This window comes from Pezoporus occidentalis, unplaced genomic scaffold (assembly GCF_034315485.1).
Source record: "Pezoporus occidentalis ecotype Australia unplaced genomic scaffold, CSIRO_AGI_Poc_V1 ctg48, whole genome shotgun sequence".
Lineage (NCBI taxonomy): Eukaryota > Metazoa > Chordata > Aves > Psittaciformes > Psittacidae > Pezoporus > Pezoporus occidentalis.
The window spans coordinates 6,963,017-6,980,007 of NW_026915813.1; the positions used below are offsets into that span (position 1 = coordinate 6,963,017).

General features: G+C 39.0%; 1 protein-coding gene across 3 annotated transcripts in view; it reads left to right on the forward strand.

The window, feature by feature from the left end:
• PI4K2B (phosphatidylinositol 4-kinase type 2 beta) overlaps positions 1-16,991 on the forward strand; it is a 22,318-nt gene continuing 5,327 nt past the window's right edge. For 2 of the 3 annotated variants that reach the window (XM_062636518.1, XM_062636517.1), the window contains exons 1-8: positions 94-485; positions 3,647-3,804; positions 9,679-9,879; positions 10,361-10,492; positions 12,601-12,754; positions 14,315-14,382; positions 14,878-14,977; positions 16,397-16,530. In XM_062636518.1, coding sequence (XP_062492502.1) covers positions 209-485; positions 3,647-3,804; positions 9,679-9,879; positions 10,361-10,492; positions 12,601-12,754; positions 14,315-14,382; positions 14,878-14,977; positions 16,397-16,530 — 1,224 coding nt within the window. In that variant the 5' untranslated portion in view covers positions 94-208. Of the gene's footprint in view, positions 486-3,646; positions 3,805-9,678; positions 9,880-10,360; positions 10,493-12,600; positions 12,755-14,314; positions 14,383-14,877; positions 14,978-16,396; positions 16,531-16,991 lie in introns of all 3 variants that reach the window. The other variant, XM_062636519.1, reaches the window with a different exon arrangement.

A 16,991-nucleotide genomic window follows, 5' to 3' on the forward strand; every position in this document is an offset into this window, starting at 1 on the left:
GCCCCGGAGCGCTGTAACGCCCCGCAGGGGCGCTCGGGACCGCGGCCCCTTTAAGGCAGGTAGCGGCGCCAGGGGCGGGCAGTCGGTGTCCGCGCATGCGCAGGGCTCCGATGGGAGCGGTGGAGCCAGTTGTGTCGGCTGGGCGTACCATGGGCTGCGGCCGAGGGGCCTGAGCCCGCCCGGGGGCACCTCCCGTAGCGCTCAGCCCATGGCGGAGCTGGGTGCCGGAGAGCCTGATGAGCGGCTGTTGTTCCTCGCGGATCCGGCGCCTCAGGCAGGGCCACCCTGGCGGGGGCCGCAGGTGGTAAAAGCTGCCCCCGGCGCGGCTGTGAGGCTGTGTGGGGAGCTCGGGCTCGAGGAGGAGGGTGAGGAGGACTCGGGGCCCGAGGGCGATGGAGAGGACGAGCCTCTCCTGCGGGCGCCGGGCGCTGGTCGCGGCCGCCGAGCGGGTGCCGCGTGGGATAAGGAGTCCCGTATCGCCGCAGGTACGGCCCAGGGCCGCCGCCGCCCCGCCGGGCTGGGCTGAGCTGAACGCGGGGAGAGCTGCAGGGGTGCGCCAGTGGGAGAGAGCCTGCGCGCTCTCCTGCTGGCCAGGCTGGGAAACTACCTGTAGGACTGAAGTACGCCTAAAGTGCCGCGCCTGGTGTCTGCTTGAGGTGTCCCTGCCTCACAGGAAGCTTGATGGCAGCTTTTGGCTGCAGCCCAGAGGCTCAGCGAGGTGCGGGGTACCTTGCTCAGCTCACGGGCTCGCAGACTAACAGTCTTCGAAGGGAAAGAGTCCTGTGAATGGCTCGAAATTCTAATGGTTTATGCGCAGGGCTGCATGAAATCATTTGCATCTTCATGAGTGTCTCCACTGTTACTCTCCTTGTTCTCTGTCTTCTGTTTCGTTGGGTTTTGCTTTGTTTCTGTCACGGTTTTTTAATCTTAACGGCTTTGCGTGTTTTACAGCCTGTGTTCTGCGGTGGCTTCAGCTGTTGCTTTCTGAACGCTTGGCAAACTGCCAGGTTTTCTGTTTGTTTCAACTGGCCTACCAATTACTTGCTTGTGACCCGCATCTTCTTATTCTTTGAAAAAATTTTACTTTGCTTTAGTTCTTGCTCCAGCCATTTTTTTCACATGTATTAACAGTTTTACATGTGGACTGTTCTGTCATATTTTTGGTGTTCATAAACAAAGATCTGCTTTCTATGTTTTGAAATCCAGACTTAGAGAAAAATATGATTTGAAAAATTAGAAATGCAAAAATTCAATTATCAATTTGAAAAGAAGTGTAAGTGTGGCAACTGTCTGATTCTAAATATAAACTATATAGGATTCATTATAAGCTATTATATATATAACTGTATAGCTAGATACATATACGGTAAAATATGAAATATTTATTGCTTACTTTTTTTCTTTACACTTACAAGCTTTCTGATTCTGTGCAACTTTGTAAATAGATGTTCATCTGGGGAAGGTTCAGTAATGGAAATATATGGACTTCTATCACATAATAGTGTTTGCTGTTGCAATTATACCACAGGATTTCTTGTCAAAGACTGGTAAAAATCGTTCCTTTTGCAATAATAAGATACTAAAAAAAACCAAAAAATCTGAACAACACACTCATCAATTTGAGCAACAAAAGCTATGCTAGTAACTTTTATCTATAGCCACAGGAGGCTTTTCCTACTGTACTGTAATTACCCATAAGAAAAAACCCAGTGATTCCAAGTGTAGACCAGACTGGTAATGCAAACATTCCGTTATAATGTTGGAGTTTTCTTGTCTTGTTCCCACAAGATGCAAGATGTGTTAATGAGACAGTGCTTCTGGCAAAACAGTAGTTAATGCTTCAGAGTGGAGACTAAAGGCCTGGGTCTGCCACACTGGGGCAGTGAGAGTGGTGAACACAGAGTTAACACTTGGGATCTGCCCCAGGAGAGTGTAAGAAAATCTCAGAACTGTGATTGATTGCAGCATCTCATCTCGCTCTTGTTTCCTTGTCTGTACCCTTTTCTGTGTGTCTAGCACTTGAAGGATTGTTTCATGTGTCAGGTGGAACAAGCATGCAGCAGGCATTTTATTGCAACGCGGAGGTTTCCTAATGAAATTATGGTCGGAGTATGAGACTGTATAGAAAGAGATGGAACTGGTTAATCATGTTAATGTTAAATAGTATAAAGCTAGTTTAGTAGTGGAAGAGTTCATATGTGTTACTTTTGTAGAGTGTATTTGTTTAGCTTATGTCATGTTAACCTGACAGAAGAACAGGTTGAGGTATATACATGGATGGTAATATTCATATCTTCTTTGGCACAATCTCATTGTTCCTGTATACGTGTATACATTCCTATACATCCATATATAGCAGCTTCACAACCCTTAGGCCTTGTCCACATGATTTTGAAAAAGCTTACAGAGCTTGGTAGTTAGACTATGTGTGTGTGAGCTCTAGTTTCCTGGATGAGAGTTTAAGGAGAAAAGTAGCTTGCAAGAGTGGTTGCAAGAAAACGCTGGGTTAGTTCTAACTGTAAGTTTAGAGTCTCTATAGGGAGTGAGTTGTGACCATAACATGCTTTCATAGTGAAAAACTTGATTAAAGTAATTTTGAAGAAGAAACCAACCTAGGAAACCCTGCCACATTCAGCTAATACTAGCTTCAATGAAAATGGCTTATTTTCCTCTGGCTAGTGTTGATAAACTGAAAGAAAACTTTTTAAAACTGCGAGTTTCCTTGTTTTCAGCCTGTGTGTTTTCATACGGCTACGTCACTGTAGCAACAGAAGGCTTTCTAGCAGCACAGTAGCAATACTGAAATAAGTTTCCCAAATCATTTTTCTCTTCCTTGAGCATACAGCATAATGTGGTTTGTTTGATTTGAGTTTGATTTTTAGTGAAATATGTTTTTCTTGCAGTTATCTCTTACATTATAAAAGACACAGCTGAAGAATTTCCTCAAGGCAGTAAGGCTTCTTATGGGTTTAGGTTATGGAATGAATGCCTAGAAATTAAAACCTGACCTCTCAGTTGTCTTCTCTGCATGGACAGCTTCAGTGATAGGAAGTTCACTTGTAGATCCTCTTCATCTGGAAGATTAATGTGCAGAGCAACTTAATATGGGTGTTGCATTTTGTTTGGTAACAATATAATGCATAACTGATTTGGCTTTCACTGAAAAAAATATGTAATAGTTGCAGCTCAGCTGTGTGGTGTGTGGTGTGATGTTTCTTCTGTAGACGTAGTTGAGGTTTTGTTATGGAATAAGAACCACTGATTCGAGAGGTAAAAGTCCATAAAAATAAGGGTTATTGTGGGTTGGGTTTTGTTTGTTTGTTGTTTTGTTTCGGTTTTCTTTTTTGCTTTATTTCACTAACTCACTTAAGTACTGTCAGGGAAGTCTTAGAACCCTTTCCCTCTTACTCTATGAAATGCAATTTACTGATTCTCTCTGATAGTCTCAGTAAAAGTCTTAAAATTAAACTGTAGTTTATTGCAGAAGTATTGGCGAAGTAGTCTAACAGATTCTGATCCAGTGGGATGTGGTCTTTACAAATTACCAGTTTAGCAGGCAAAGCTGTGAGCTTTTCAGTGTGTGTACGTAGGCTGCTAATTAAGAGTACAAATTACATTTAAGATTGCTTGTTTTTTTATTTTTCAGGGCATACAGGACATACTGCTGATATGAATATATTTTTAGATGATCCAGAATTTGCAGAGATTATTCTGAGAGCAGAACAAGCTATAGAGTGTGGAGTTTTTCCAGAAAGAATCTCTCAAGGATCCAGTGGGAGTTACTTTGCCAAGGATCAAAAAGGGGTGAGCATATTATTGCAAAGTCAGAGACTCTATCAGCAGTGAGATTAAAATGGAAATTTTAAAGTTCTATTTAAATGGAAATTCATTTAAATGAGTTGTTTAATAATTTATGGTATGCCAAAATCTTTGTTGTGAAAAATCCATGCAGGTAATACTTAAATTTCTAATTATGTCTTGCAGCATAAGCTAAGCCAAAAATGCGAGAATTATTTCTCTGTTGCAGTTTACCATGTTTTGAATTATCTGCTCCAAAGGAATATGGAGAAAATAAAAGGGTCTCTTTAACATCTGAAAACAATTCAGGAATTCCCTTCTGCAGAATCTGACATTTTGTACCTTCTATGTTTAATTGATTTTTCACCCAACAGAGCTTCTGATCTGGGTACTGTTTAGCTTTCTTTAGCCAAGCCTCCTGTATTTTTATCTCTCATCTTGTTTTGATAGCCTTTTATTTAGGTCATGACTTCTTCCTCCGATATAAAAAAACCTCCGAAAAAAAACCTAGCTCCATCATCCTGACACTCACCCTTTACATATTTGTAAACATTGATGAGGTCACCCCTCAGTCTCCTCCAAGCTGAAGAGTCCCAGCTCCCTCAGCCTCCCCTCATAAGGGAGATGTTCCACTCCCTTAATCATCTTTGTGGCTCTGCGCTGGACTCTTTCAAGCAATTCCCTGTCCTTCTTGAACTGAGGGTCCCAGAACTGGACACAGTAATCCAGATGCGGCCTCACCAAGGCAGAGTAGAGGGGAAGGATAACCTCTCTTGACCTACTAACCACACCCTTTCTAATGCACCCTAGGATGCCATTGGCCTTCTTGGCCACCAGGGCACATTGCTGGCTCATGGTCATCCTCCTATCCACCAGGACCCCCAGGTCCCTTTCCCCTTCACTACTGTCCAGCAGGTCAGCCCCCAACCTGTACTGGTACATGGGGTTGTTCTTCCCCAGATGCAAGACTCTACACTTGCCCTTGTTGAATTTCATCAAGTTTCTCCCCGCCCAACTCTCCAGCCTGTCCAGGTCTCACTGAACGGCAACACAGCCCTCTGGTGTGTCAGCCACTCCTCCCAGTTTAGTATCATCAGTGAACTTGCTGAGGGTACACTCAGTTCCCTCATCCAGGTCGTTGATGAAAATATTAAACAGCACTGGTCCCAGCACCGACCCCTGAGGGACTCCACTAGTCACAGACCTCCAGCTAGATTCTGCCCCATTGACCACAACTCTCTGCCTTCTTCCTTCCAACCAGTTCTTGATCCACCTCACTACCTGATCATCAGGCCCACACTTCCTTAGCTTATCTGTGAGGATGCTGTGGGAGACAGTATCAAATGCCTTACTGAAGTCAAGAAAAAACACATCTACCGTTCTACCATCATCCAGCCACCTGAATATCTTGCTTGGAAAGTAACATTTGGTTAGCATTGTTTAGTTAAAGACATACTTGCACATTGTTTTCTTTAAATTAGAAGTACTTTGTCTGATTAGCAACCTATTCCAGAAGACTCCAAACCTCCACACCTTTGTTAACTTGTCATACCTGGTATTTAAGGTAAGTCAGCAGTCTTCTGGTTTTAGGTAGTTGTAGGTGTTTGTTAATCCTGAAGACCCCAGTTATATTTGATGTAGAAGTTGTAACACTTCAAGTGCCTATGTTTTTGGAACATATTCAAGACTGTTGTTCCTCCCAACATCCCCAAAATGGTAATTTTCCATTTGTTTAGCAAGTGTTACGGGTTTTGTTTAGCTTTTATTTGCGTTACCGATCGTTACAGCATGTATTACTGTTTTGTCAGTTAATTTTCACGGGTGTTTATTTTGTTTTAATGCTGCTTTTCTGTTGATAGTTTTTATACTTTATTGAACGAGTGATTTTTAGAATAGCTGCCTGACTCAATACAAATAAATAATTTATTAATTTATTTCTAAAATGGAAAGTGGCAGAACTATCCCTTCAGAATCTTCCAAGAGCTGCACATCACAGTTCATACTGTGGTGTTCCAGGAATAGTTGTTAGTAATGACCCACTTCATTCTAGTGGAGGAGAGCCAAAGTAGGTTGGGAAAGAAGGTGTATCTGTTTCAAACTGGTAGTAGAAAATCTTCTCTTACTGTTTTTTGAGATTCTTGCTGTCACATCTAATGCTGTTAATGTGAAAACCTATTCACAGTGTCTGCAGACTTTTTTAAACTTCAAGTCACTTCCCTACTCCCGTAGTTTAGTTCTCTGGGGGTTTTCAGGGCTTATGCTTATATATAGATACTCAAACTTTATAGTGTTTTTAAAGATGTACTTTAAATTAGGATGATATTTAATATGCAGTAGAAAAAAATCTGAGTAACAGAGTACTGGTTTAAATGAATACTTTCTCAAAAATCTAAGGCATGATATGTCTAAAGAGTACAATGTTACACCCAAATGCTTTAAAACTAGGTAAGTGGTTTTTTTTTTGCGGGGGGAGTTCTTAATGCTGTGCAATCGGGGTCTCTTATTTTTAGAAAGTTAGTTACTACAAAAAAAAATACTTGTTCTTGATTTCAATATGTGCAAATCTATTTTGTCTGAAGCCTTTCCAGACTGATTTTGCAGGTTTTTTTGGTGACTGGCAAATGCCTGAGAGACTCATTTTACCCTGGGACTAATGAGAAATTACTTACACACCATTTTTGCAACTACAGTATTTTGGATGGAGCACCTTATTTCCTTATTTCTTATGTGGTGATTTTTCTGTTGGTTTTACTTCTGTTTTGTGTGAGGTGGTGTTTTTGTTCCTAGTTAAGTTTGTGATAGTGACTTGCACTCCCCCTTTATGCAGATCATTGATTTGAATTTAAGTGTTTAGGAGAAAGGAAGATCTAAATTCCTTTTTTGTGGGTTCCAGAAAATATTAATTGCAAAATACACGAAGGTGTTTGCCAATATGGGACTAAGAATAATGATACTGAGTTCTTAGCTGACTCTGAATTTTGCTTTTGTTCTGTGCACTAAATTTAGAGCTTATCTAAACTTGGTTTCCACATTAAAGGTCTGATGAAACCTATTTTGTCAATAGTGCAGCTCCCATTTGTAGAATGGATTTCACATCCTGCTGGACAGAGTATTGCATCATTCTACTTCAGACCAGTTTTGTGACTTGCTGTCTCCTGCATTTCTTACGTAAGCTCTTTCCCGGCATAAGGAGGAGGAGATTATTAAAGACATGCTAAGCTGTCTTGCTGGTCAGCTTCTGAAGTGTTTACCCACACTAATGCCAAGTTATAGGTAAAACAGCCTGCTACTGCTAGGTCATCTTATTTGCTAATTTGGGTATATCAGAAAGATTAAAATTGCCTAATAAAAATTAACTTTTTTGTGCTTATTGCTGTAGTTGTATACTGATATAAAGCAGTTCAGTACTTAAGCAGTACTACTGCTGAAGTGTCGAATATTTCTGCATTTTCTCTTCATTGTGTAACCAGAAAAGCAAAAGACATTGTGTCTGTTACAAACTGTTCTGCAACGTGTTTTTGACAGTTTAGCTGTTGGCTGATTGGTAATGCTAGTGGAGTCCTGCAAAATTAAGACTGGCCTTGTCTACAAATTGAGCTTTCTAGTTCTACTCTGGTCCTCAACAGCAGTGGTGCTGCAAAATTTGGCAAGCTTCTAGCTTCAGTGAAAACTTAAAAACCATATCTAGATTTGATACTATAGTACAGTACAGCCTGGGCAAGCAGTGTAAGGAGCTAAGCTCTTTTTTAAAATGGGACAGTTTGTAGGAAGTATTATCCAAAGAAAAGAAACAGTTAATGGCTTGGCATTAATAATACAGTGATATTAAAATATAGTACTAATACACCATGACATTTCTGGGAAATGAAAAGCTGCTGGATTTGTTCCGAGCAGTCAGATACCTGTGATTCCAATAGGAAGAAAGTAAGTAACTTTTTAACAACTCTAAACCTAATGTGAGAATTGTGGTGCGCAAAGTGAATTCAGCTTTCAAAGCAGTGTGATGTAAAAAAGAAAAAAAGTAGGGCAAGAGAACATCCTGGCTTTCATGTTGCATAATATATCCATTGTACTTTTTGTGTAGGTCTGAATTGAATTGTGTATGTGCAGTTGCATAGAACTTGTTCATGATTTTGAATGTAACTTTAGAATCACAGCTAACAGCATACCGAAAACAAGAGAATTTTTGTCAATTTGGTTTTGTCCTGCTGATAGGAAATTTATTTTCTAGGATGAATGAAACAGTAATGGTTTGTAACTTATTTTTCCTGGTAGTTGATGGGACAAGACAGGTGATGCTACTAATGCCTGGTGTCTTGTGTAATCTCTTTACAAACTGCATGTTGGTTTCTCTTGAACAATCTTGGAGTAGTTGGGTTGTCTTGGACACAGTGGGTTAAAGTTCTCCAGAAGCTTGAAGGTCACCTACTTGTGTCCTCTCCCTAATCTGGCTGAATTGGCAGTTACTGACGCAGACTGTCAGCCGAATCGTTCATGACTTGAGTGTAAATTAGGTATGAGTGTGGTGAGCAGCAGGCAATTTTTACCTTATTGAGATATTCTCTTTTTTGATAAGGATTCAGGAAAGTACTGTGTGAAAGTGCTTCTTAAATAGTTGTTCTTAGATATTTATTAGAATTTTATTTACTTGCTATGATTCTGTGAGAAGGAATGAAAAATACAGCACTTCACTTGAGCTAGAGAAGAGTCATTACATGGACTTCATGCAGTAGGCTGAAGTTTATCAGTGGAAGGTTGTATATTTTATTGTGGTAACAATCTGTGTTTTGAGGTTAACAAATACGGAATCACATGTAAGAAAGGCACCTTGAGAAATCATCTATTTTAATGCCTGTGGTGAGGAGCAGGATTGTTTTAACATGATTCCTGATGAATGTCTGTCTAACTAGCTGTTAGTGGCATCCTGTTTTGGAGACTCTTGAACCTGGCAGTCTGTTCTGGTCTTGAGCTGCTCTTAAGATTCAAAAGGATTTTTTCTTTGTAATTCATCTGCTGTGATTGAAGCCTATAGTTTCTCGGCTCACTAACAGTAACTGCTGTTCCTTTTTTCTCTATAGCAACCAATTGCGTAGTTCCTTTTGCCTCATTTTCTCTTAGGCTAAACAATCCCTGTTCATACAGTCTTTCATTATCCACTTTTTCTTGTGTTTATTCTCATTGTTTTTTCATCTTTCTTCAGTTCATTAACAGATTTCTTGAAGCATAGCGCCCAAAGTTGGAACACAGTATTCTGAGTACTTTTAAGCTTTGCTACATGTCTCCAGTGTAAATGGTGGCTGACACTGTGAACCATTGTCAGCTCTCATTTGAGGATTCTACAGCAGTGGTAAATGACACCACTTCTTGGAACTGCAAAATGCAATTTTCATTTTGATGCATTTTGATCCATTTAAACTTAAAGCAGTAAATAAAGTAGATAGAAAAAGGCTAACGTTGGATTATTAGCGTTCTGTATGTTTATCACTTTTCTGGAACCATTATATCTCTTTGTCTGAAGTATAATGGTGGGCTGAAAATGATTTTTAAAGCTACTTTTAAAACCTCCTTATTAGAAAGAATAGAAACCAAATGATTCTAAAATGCAGTCCTCATTAATTTTGAAAAGGTAGTAAATGTTAGCTGGGTTTGATTTTTCTCTTATGAATAGTTTATTTTGTATTTCTTCTAGACATGCATTGTCCAGTAAATTTATTTGGAATATCAGTTTGTTAGTTTTAGTATTTCATCATCCAAAAAGATCAACTGTAAAGTGCAATGTATAGTATCTAACCAATACTTTCAAATAACTAATTTTCAAAATAAATTTAATCTTTTGCCACTCAAAGTATTCATGTTTTCATTTTATATTACTTATTGTAGAAAACTATTGGAGTGTTCAAACCAAAATCTGAAGAGCCTTATGGACATCTAAATCCAAAATGGACCAAATATTTTCACAAAGTTTGTTGTCCTTGCTGCTTTGGCAGAGGCTGCCTCGTTCCAAATCAGGGATACCTCTCTGAAGCTGGTGCCTATCTTGTGGATGACAAGCTGGGGCTAGGAGTTGTACCTAAAACCAAGGTAAAAGTTAAAATACATAAATTATTAAATGAAAAATAATAGTGGCAGATTTGTCAGTCTCTGGACTGTACTTGTGGTGACATGCTTGTATATCATTGTCCCCAATTCATGTATAAACTGTTACAAATCCGAAGGCACAGTTGTTTGTTATAGTGACTGTGATTTTTGGTTTAAAGGATAAGTTTCAGATCTGAATTGAATTTCTTCTTTGGAACCACTTCAGTTTCTATCATTTCCTGACACTTTCATTTCCTTGGCTTTTGGTGAGAAGCAAAATTGCAAAAATTGGCATATAAGGATTCCCATTTTTCTTTTGAGATACATGAAAAAGTGAATATTTGCTACTTTATGTAAACTTTCTGTTGGAAATGCCTCATGCTTCCTTTTTGCTTTTTTGACAGCCAAGCATAAATTTAATTGTAAATTTATAATTGAAATAATAAGGAATTCTGAGCTGTGTTTTTGATTTTCATATTTGAAGGTTGTCTGGCTTGTCAGCGAGACCTTTAATTACAGTGCAATAGATCGCGCAAAGTCCAGAGGAAAAAAATACGCTTTAGAGAAAGTGCCAAAAGTTGCTAAAAAATTTAATCGAATTGGACTACCTCCTAAGGTAAGATGGGAAAAAGTAACTTGTGCATTTGCTGATTCTTACACAAACCTCTCAATTAAAAAAAAAAAAATTTATAAGAAAAACCTTGTTGCTTGCTGAAAACTATCTCTGGATGACTGAAGTTTGATAAATATGACTGTTTATATGCAGAATCTGTCCACTCATTGTTTCTTCATTTGAACTGCTTTAATAATCTTGCCGCTTTTTGTTTCAGTTTGTAGTCTAGCTTTCTGCTGGAGGAGTAACATGTTAGTGTTGTGCATCTCTCACTATTTTGGCCTTTTCCTTTTTCTTAACTGTTTAGTTCATTTCGCTCACATTTTCTTTTGTCACATTTTCTCCCCTGTAATTTATCTAGTTACATAATTTTTCCTAAACACTTGTGGGTTTTTTTCCTTTCTATTTGTTTTATTATTTTAGGTATCTTACCTTGCTTTTATCTTGTGTGCAGTACTCCAGTGACGAAAACCCCACATCCTTCTTGGCTAGCAAGCTAAGAAAGCACCAAATACCACCACAGTGGTGTTCTCCTGAACTTAAAGTTATATACAGCTTGGGTAATTCACTGTGTCAGTTCTCAGCAGTTTTGATCTGTGTGACATATGTTATGCAAGCTTGTATCAGCATGGCTATTCCACATGCTCTGTGTTTATCCATGTCTCTGCACATGTGCATGTATTTGCATTTTACTTCTCAAATGTAAGTCTCCGTTTGGATTTTAATCTTGAGGATCTTCCCTGTTGTCCACACGTACAGAGCTGATGCCATCTGTAGTTTTCTTCCTTGGACTCTTTTGAGAAATGTATTTCAGCCATTTTAATGTGAAAAGCGTTTGTCTTGAAAAAATGGCTAATGCTGCTTTTCTCATCAAGGAAACAGGAACTTTTCATAGGATCATAGAATCGTAAAATCGTAGAATAGTTAGGGTTGGAAAGGACCTTAAGATCACCTAGTTCCAACCCCCCTGCCGTGGGCGGGGACACCTCACGCTAAACCATGTCACCCAAGGCTCTGTCCAACCTGGCCTTGAACACCGCTAGGGATGGAGCATTCACAACCTCCTTGGGCAACACATTCCAGTGCCTCACCACCCTTACGGTAAAGAACTTCTTCCTTATATCCTATCTAAACTTCCTCTATTTAAATTTTAACCCGTTACCCCTTGTTCTGTCACTACAGTCCCTAATGAAGAGTCCCTCCCCAGCATCCCTATAGGCCCCCTTCAGATACTGGAAAGCTGCTCTGCTATGAGGTCTCCATGCAGCCTTCTCTTCTCCAGGCTGAACAGCCCCAACTTTCTCAGCCTGTCTTCATACAGGAAGTGCTCCAGTATACTTTTTTTTTTTTTTTGGTGAGTTTCCTATGGGCTATTGAACCAATGGAAAAAAAAATAGATGAGAAGGCTGCATGGTGACCTCATAGCAGCCTTCCAATATTTGAAGGGTGCCTACAAGCATGCTGGAGAGGGGCTTTTCATCAGGCACTGTAGTGATAAGGTGGAATGGGTTTAAACTTCAACAGGGGAAGTTCAGGTTAGATACAAGGAAGAAGTTCTTTACTGTGAGAGTGGTGAGGCACTGGAATGGGCTGCCCAAAGTGGCAAATGTTCCATCCCTGGCAGTGTTCAAGGCCAGGTTGGACAGAAGAGCCTTGGACAACGTGGTCTGGTGTGGGGCATCCTTGTCCATGGCAGGGGGGATGAAACTACATGATCCTAAGGTCCTTTCCAACCCAAACCATTCTGTGATTCTATGTTACTTCTTTTTCTCTGTTTCAAGTATTACTCATAATATTGAGTGTTCACTTACGCTGAGCTGCCTGGCTATGTTTTGTTTCTGGTAAACTCAGTGAATGCTTAAACAAATACTAAAAAAACCAAAACAATCACAACCAAAGATTCCCTCTCCCCCAAAACTAAACAGAAAAAGCCCTCATGATTTGACCCTTCCTTTTTTTATAATTTGGGAATGTAAGAGAAACCACTTAGTAATCTTTTTTTATGTCATATTTCCTGTGTATTTTGAAAGTACATAATAAGTTTTTCTGTTAAGATTAGTTATGTGACCTAGCCAAGTGCATTTTCCAAATACTGTTACTTAATGTTTCAGGTTGGCTCCTTCCAGCTGTTTGTTGAAGGATATAAGGAAGCTGACTACTGGCTCAGGAAGTTTGAAACTGATCCTTTACCTGAGAATACAAGGAAAGAATTTCAGTCACAGTTTGAAAGATTGGTTATTTTGGATTATGTCATCAGAAATACAGGTATTTGTTAATGTCTTGATACTTACCTACTTTAATGAGGCAGAAATGGTAAGCAGTGCTTGCTGCAAGCTGCTGCTGCTGAATGCTTTTAATGTATTTCAGATGCTTTTCTCATGATTGAAGGCCAGAATGTTGCATTTAAAACTTAAATTACTTCAGATTCAAGTATTAAATATTGCAAAATCCAAACAACCCTTTTTGGCTGTTACTTGATATTTTTAAGCAATGGAAGAATTCAAGAACAAATACTTCCCTTAATGCTTTAATGCTGTAAGTAGGCTATTAACTAACTGTTTCCCCTGATTAGGGTAAGGGATGGTGAGGTTTCAGGAACCATAGGACAAGCCATGACTACCATTCCTTTTATGCTAAGCTGGAGTTGAGAACAGCACAGTTTTGCATCAGTACAAAATAGTTCATATTCATTCTGACTAGGCATTGAAGTACAACTGTGGTGTGTGAATCTTGGTTCTCCTGCATTCTTGTTTCTTCCACTCAGAAGCTAGGATTTGTCTGTTGCCTATGTAGGTGTTCCAAAGGCAGATTCATATTTGAAATACACTCCTTTGCTGCTTTGTCTGAGGTGGGCATCTTTACTCTTCTTCAGACATATATCGGCCCTAGTTAATTTTTCTTAAATTCACTTATCATAAAGGAATCCAGCTGAAAATAGGTCACTTAACCTGTGGCTTTTTAGAAACAAACTTAAGTTTCATAAGTACTTAATACTCTCTAGCCACAGCTGTGGTCTGTCAGCTTTATCAAATAGATACCAATGTTTCCAAACAATTAGTGTGTCCTGTGATGTTCTTAAAATTGTAAGGAAAATACTCAAAATGCAGAACATCACTATGTGAATGGTTTTACCTTCATCTACTATATTTAATGATGATGAAACATGAAAAACTTCTGATGGATGTTTAACTAAAGTTAGGGGAGCACCTCAAGATGACCTAGAAATCCATGCAGTCATTTTCTATCTGAAAGACCTTGTCAAAGCCTCCAGTGTCTCAATTTTGTGTAAATGGTGCAGACATTTTCAGCTTCTGAAAAGCTCTTCATTCCCCTCCTTCGCCTGCTCCCAATCTTTGAAGAGTCTGTTTTCTCCATGTAGTTGAACATCACACTGTATATAATTTTGCAGGGCCTCTCTTTTTCCCTGTCAGCAGTAAAATAAGCTTTAAAATTCAGTCATCGTGGTACTGCTGCTGATAGTTTTTCCCCAGGAGAAGTGCAAACTACAGCCAATCTTTTCTGCATAAAATGGATGAAAATAATTTCTCTTAGCTTACCTGGTATTTTGCTGTATATTCAGCCAGCTAGGGAGATTAAAGCAGTAATAAATACCTAAGAACACTTGGTAGATTTTTGGTCTTTCCAGTTGCCTCATACATTTCAGTAAAGCTAAAACATATTGTGATGGAGAAAACTCTTTGAACAGTTTTGCCTGACTCTTTTGGTAAATTCTCTGTAAATTTACAATATTAGTCATTGTCTATCACTTTAGATGATGATTTCTTTATAGATGACATGTTGTGACATGCATTTTCCTGTTTAAAGACAGAGGTAACGATAACTGGTTAGTCAGGTATGAAAAACAACATGATGGACTTGATCTGTCAGATAAGGTAAGAAAATTGTACTCTGAAAGTTATATTGCTTAAATTGTTCAGTTTTGTAGCTTGATCTTGCAGGGGGTTAAGTGCATGGCTTTAAGTCTGGTGTATGGTCTCAAGAAATATAATTTCAAATTATTCTAGGGGAAGTGAATGGAAAAGGTATTTGGATTAGGTTAGTCTGGATAAAAGAGTGCTAAAAGGTATTATTATTCTGTATTTTTTTCTTTACCAGCTTGAGCTATAGTAATAACGAAACTGCCCACTATTGCTCAAGCACATTTCTTCAGCTGTTTATATGCTCTTGTCTTGTATTTGGGGCAAGGGCTCCTCTTTAATGATGGTAGAGTAAGAATTACACATGCTGGAGTTGATTTGGGTACTCCTATATATTTTTTTAAGTTGACTTTAAGTGTGAAGATAGTATATTATTTAGTGTTTTTAATGTATTTCACTAGTTTCGTAAGCACATAGGTATCACTTGTTTTTGAAATATTCCTTCTATAGGGTAGCCAATGGACTGTAACTAAGGAATCTACTATTAAGATTGCTGCAATTGACAATGGTTTAGCATTTCCTTTTAAGCATCCTGATGAGTGGAGGGCATGTAAGTATTACATTCTTCAGTCATCTTCCTATTGGGAAAGTAACTTCCAAATTAAGTATTTCTTTTTTGCTTAGGTTGTTGTAGTGCAAGGATGGAGTCTGGAAAGTCAGAGCTCAGCTGTATAAAGCTAGCAGAGGACATAAAGGGCAGAAGGGTTAAGTAAGTTAGAAGTGAGAGTGGGACTGAAGAAAAGTGCACCAAAGACTTAAAGGCAAAAGGCATAAGAAAGAACAAGTTACTGCTTACTTTTTCTCAGTTCTCACCTGTAAGATTTGATCTTTTGGCTCTTGGGTCTCAGAGCTCATAAGCAGGGCCTCTGGGAAGGACAGTTACGCAAAGCAAAACAGAAGTTTATAGGAGTAGATAGGGTGCATTGAAAACACAATGGGAGCTGTCTGATGTGAACCTGTTCGCTCAGCACTCAGGAAAGACTTTAGTTAATGTGGGAGGTTGTTGATGAGTAGAAAAATGTATCACATGCATCTTCAAGAAGGGCAAGATGTAGAGTACAAGGAATCCTAGGGTAGCCAGCCTAACCACAGTCCCCATGAAGACTGTAGAATGAATCCTTCTGGAAGCCGTGTACAAGCACATGAAGGAGGTGATTGGGAAACCAGCAAGGACAAACTGCTTAACTGACTAGACAGCTTTTGATGCTGACTTGCTTAGTGGATGAGGCAGTGAATACTGATTTTTTTTCCTTGACTTCTGTGAGGCCACCTGTGTAGTCTCTCATAGTGTTGTAGAGAAATGTTGAGAGATGAACTAGACAGGCTGAGCTGAGTGGAAAACTACCTGGGCTGTCAGGTGAGAAGGGCTGTGAGCACTGTTAGGAAGTTTCAGTGGGCGGCCTGCTGCAGGTGTTGCTGAGTTCCTGCAACTGATACTGTTTGGTGTCTTTAGCATCTGGTAATAATCTTAACAATATCTCTTGAAAAAGCTGTTTAATAGCAGTTATGGGAGAAGTTGAGAGTGTTTTGTCTCAGCATGCTTAGAAGGCATTTTAATGAAAAATAATGTTAAAAAATAGTAGCTACTTTTTTGTTAATTCTTCAATAGGTGTCAAACATCTGAAAGATTTCTATTTGATTGCAGCCATTATTTTATTCCAAAGGAAACTGCATTACTAAACTAGGAGAAGGCCGCTACTGGTGCTTACAGTATTTATATACATAATTTACCTACTGCTTCAACTAAATATTTACTTAAAATGTTATTTTCACCTTTTAGATAAAAGGCTCAGTAGCTGTAAAGCTGCTTTTGTAACTGTAGCCCCAAGAAGTATATGGGGTAACAATGCTGAGAAAAATGGTGTGTTACTGAGAAATTAGTAGGCAGCAGAGTATTGTGTCAGTGATAAGCACTTGAGAATGTATTTTTGCCTGTTGTTAATCCTTGTGTACTGTTTTTCTGCATTAGATCCCTTTCACTGGGCTTGGCTTTCACAAGCAAAAGTTCCTTTCTCCCAGGAGACCAGAGACCTAGTTCTTCCTCGCATTTCTGATATGAACTTTGTACAGGATCTTTGTGAAGATCTTTATGAACTGTTTAAGGTGAATTGGATGCTTCTTTGAATTAATCATTACTGCAATAGCTAATACATTTAATGGAACAGTTAGATGAGTTTAACTTCTGTATGTCATGATACTGTTCTCTTTTAGCTTTAACATTTGCAGGGTAGAAAGGGAATACATGATAAAGAGGATGCTGTCACTAATGTGGCTAATTGATAGTAGCTTATTTGAAAACATAATTACCTTTTAAATTCCTGAGTTTCACATGATCAGTTAAAGCTAGTTAACTTTCATAGCGCAGGTCTGTGTAAAATCTCAAGTTAACATACCTGTGTGATATGTATAACTGAAGATAAACTGTAGCAACCTGAGGAAATCATGTATTTAACTTGAAGACCTGCATACCTTTCATAGACTTAATTTTAGATATATATATATATATATAGCATGTGAAATTGGTGCTGAAATCTTGACCCTGTTTAAGTCAAACTTACCTTAAA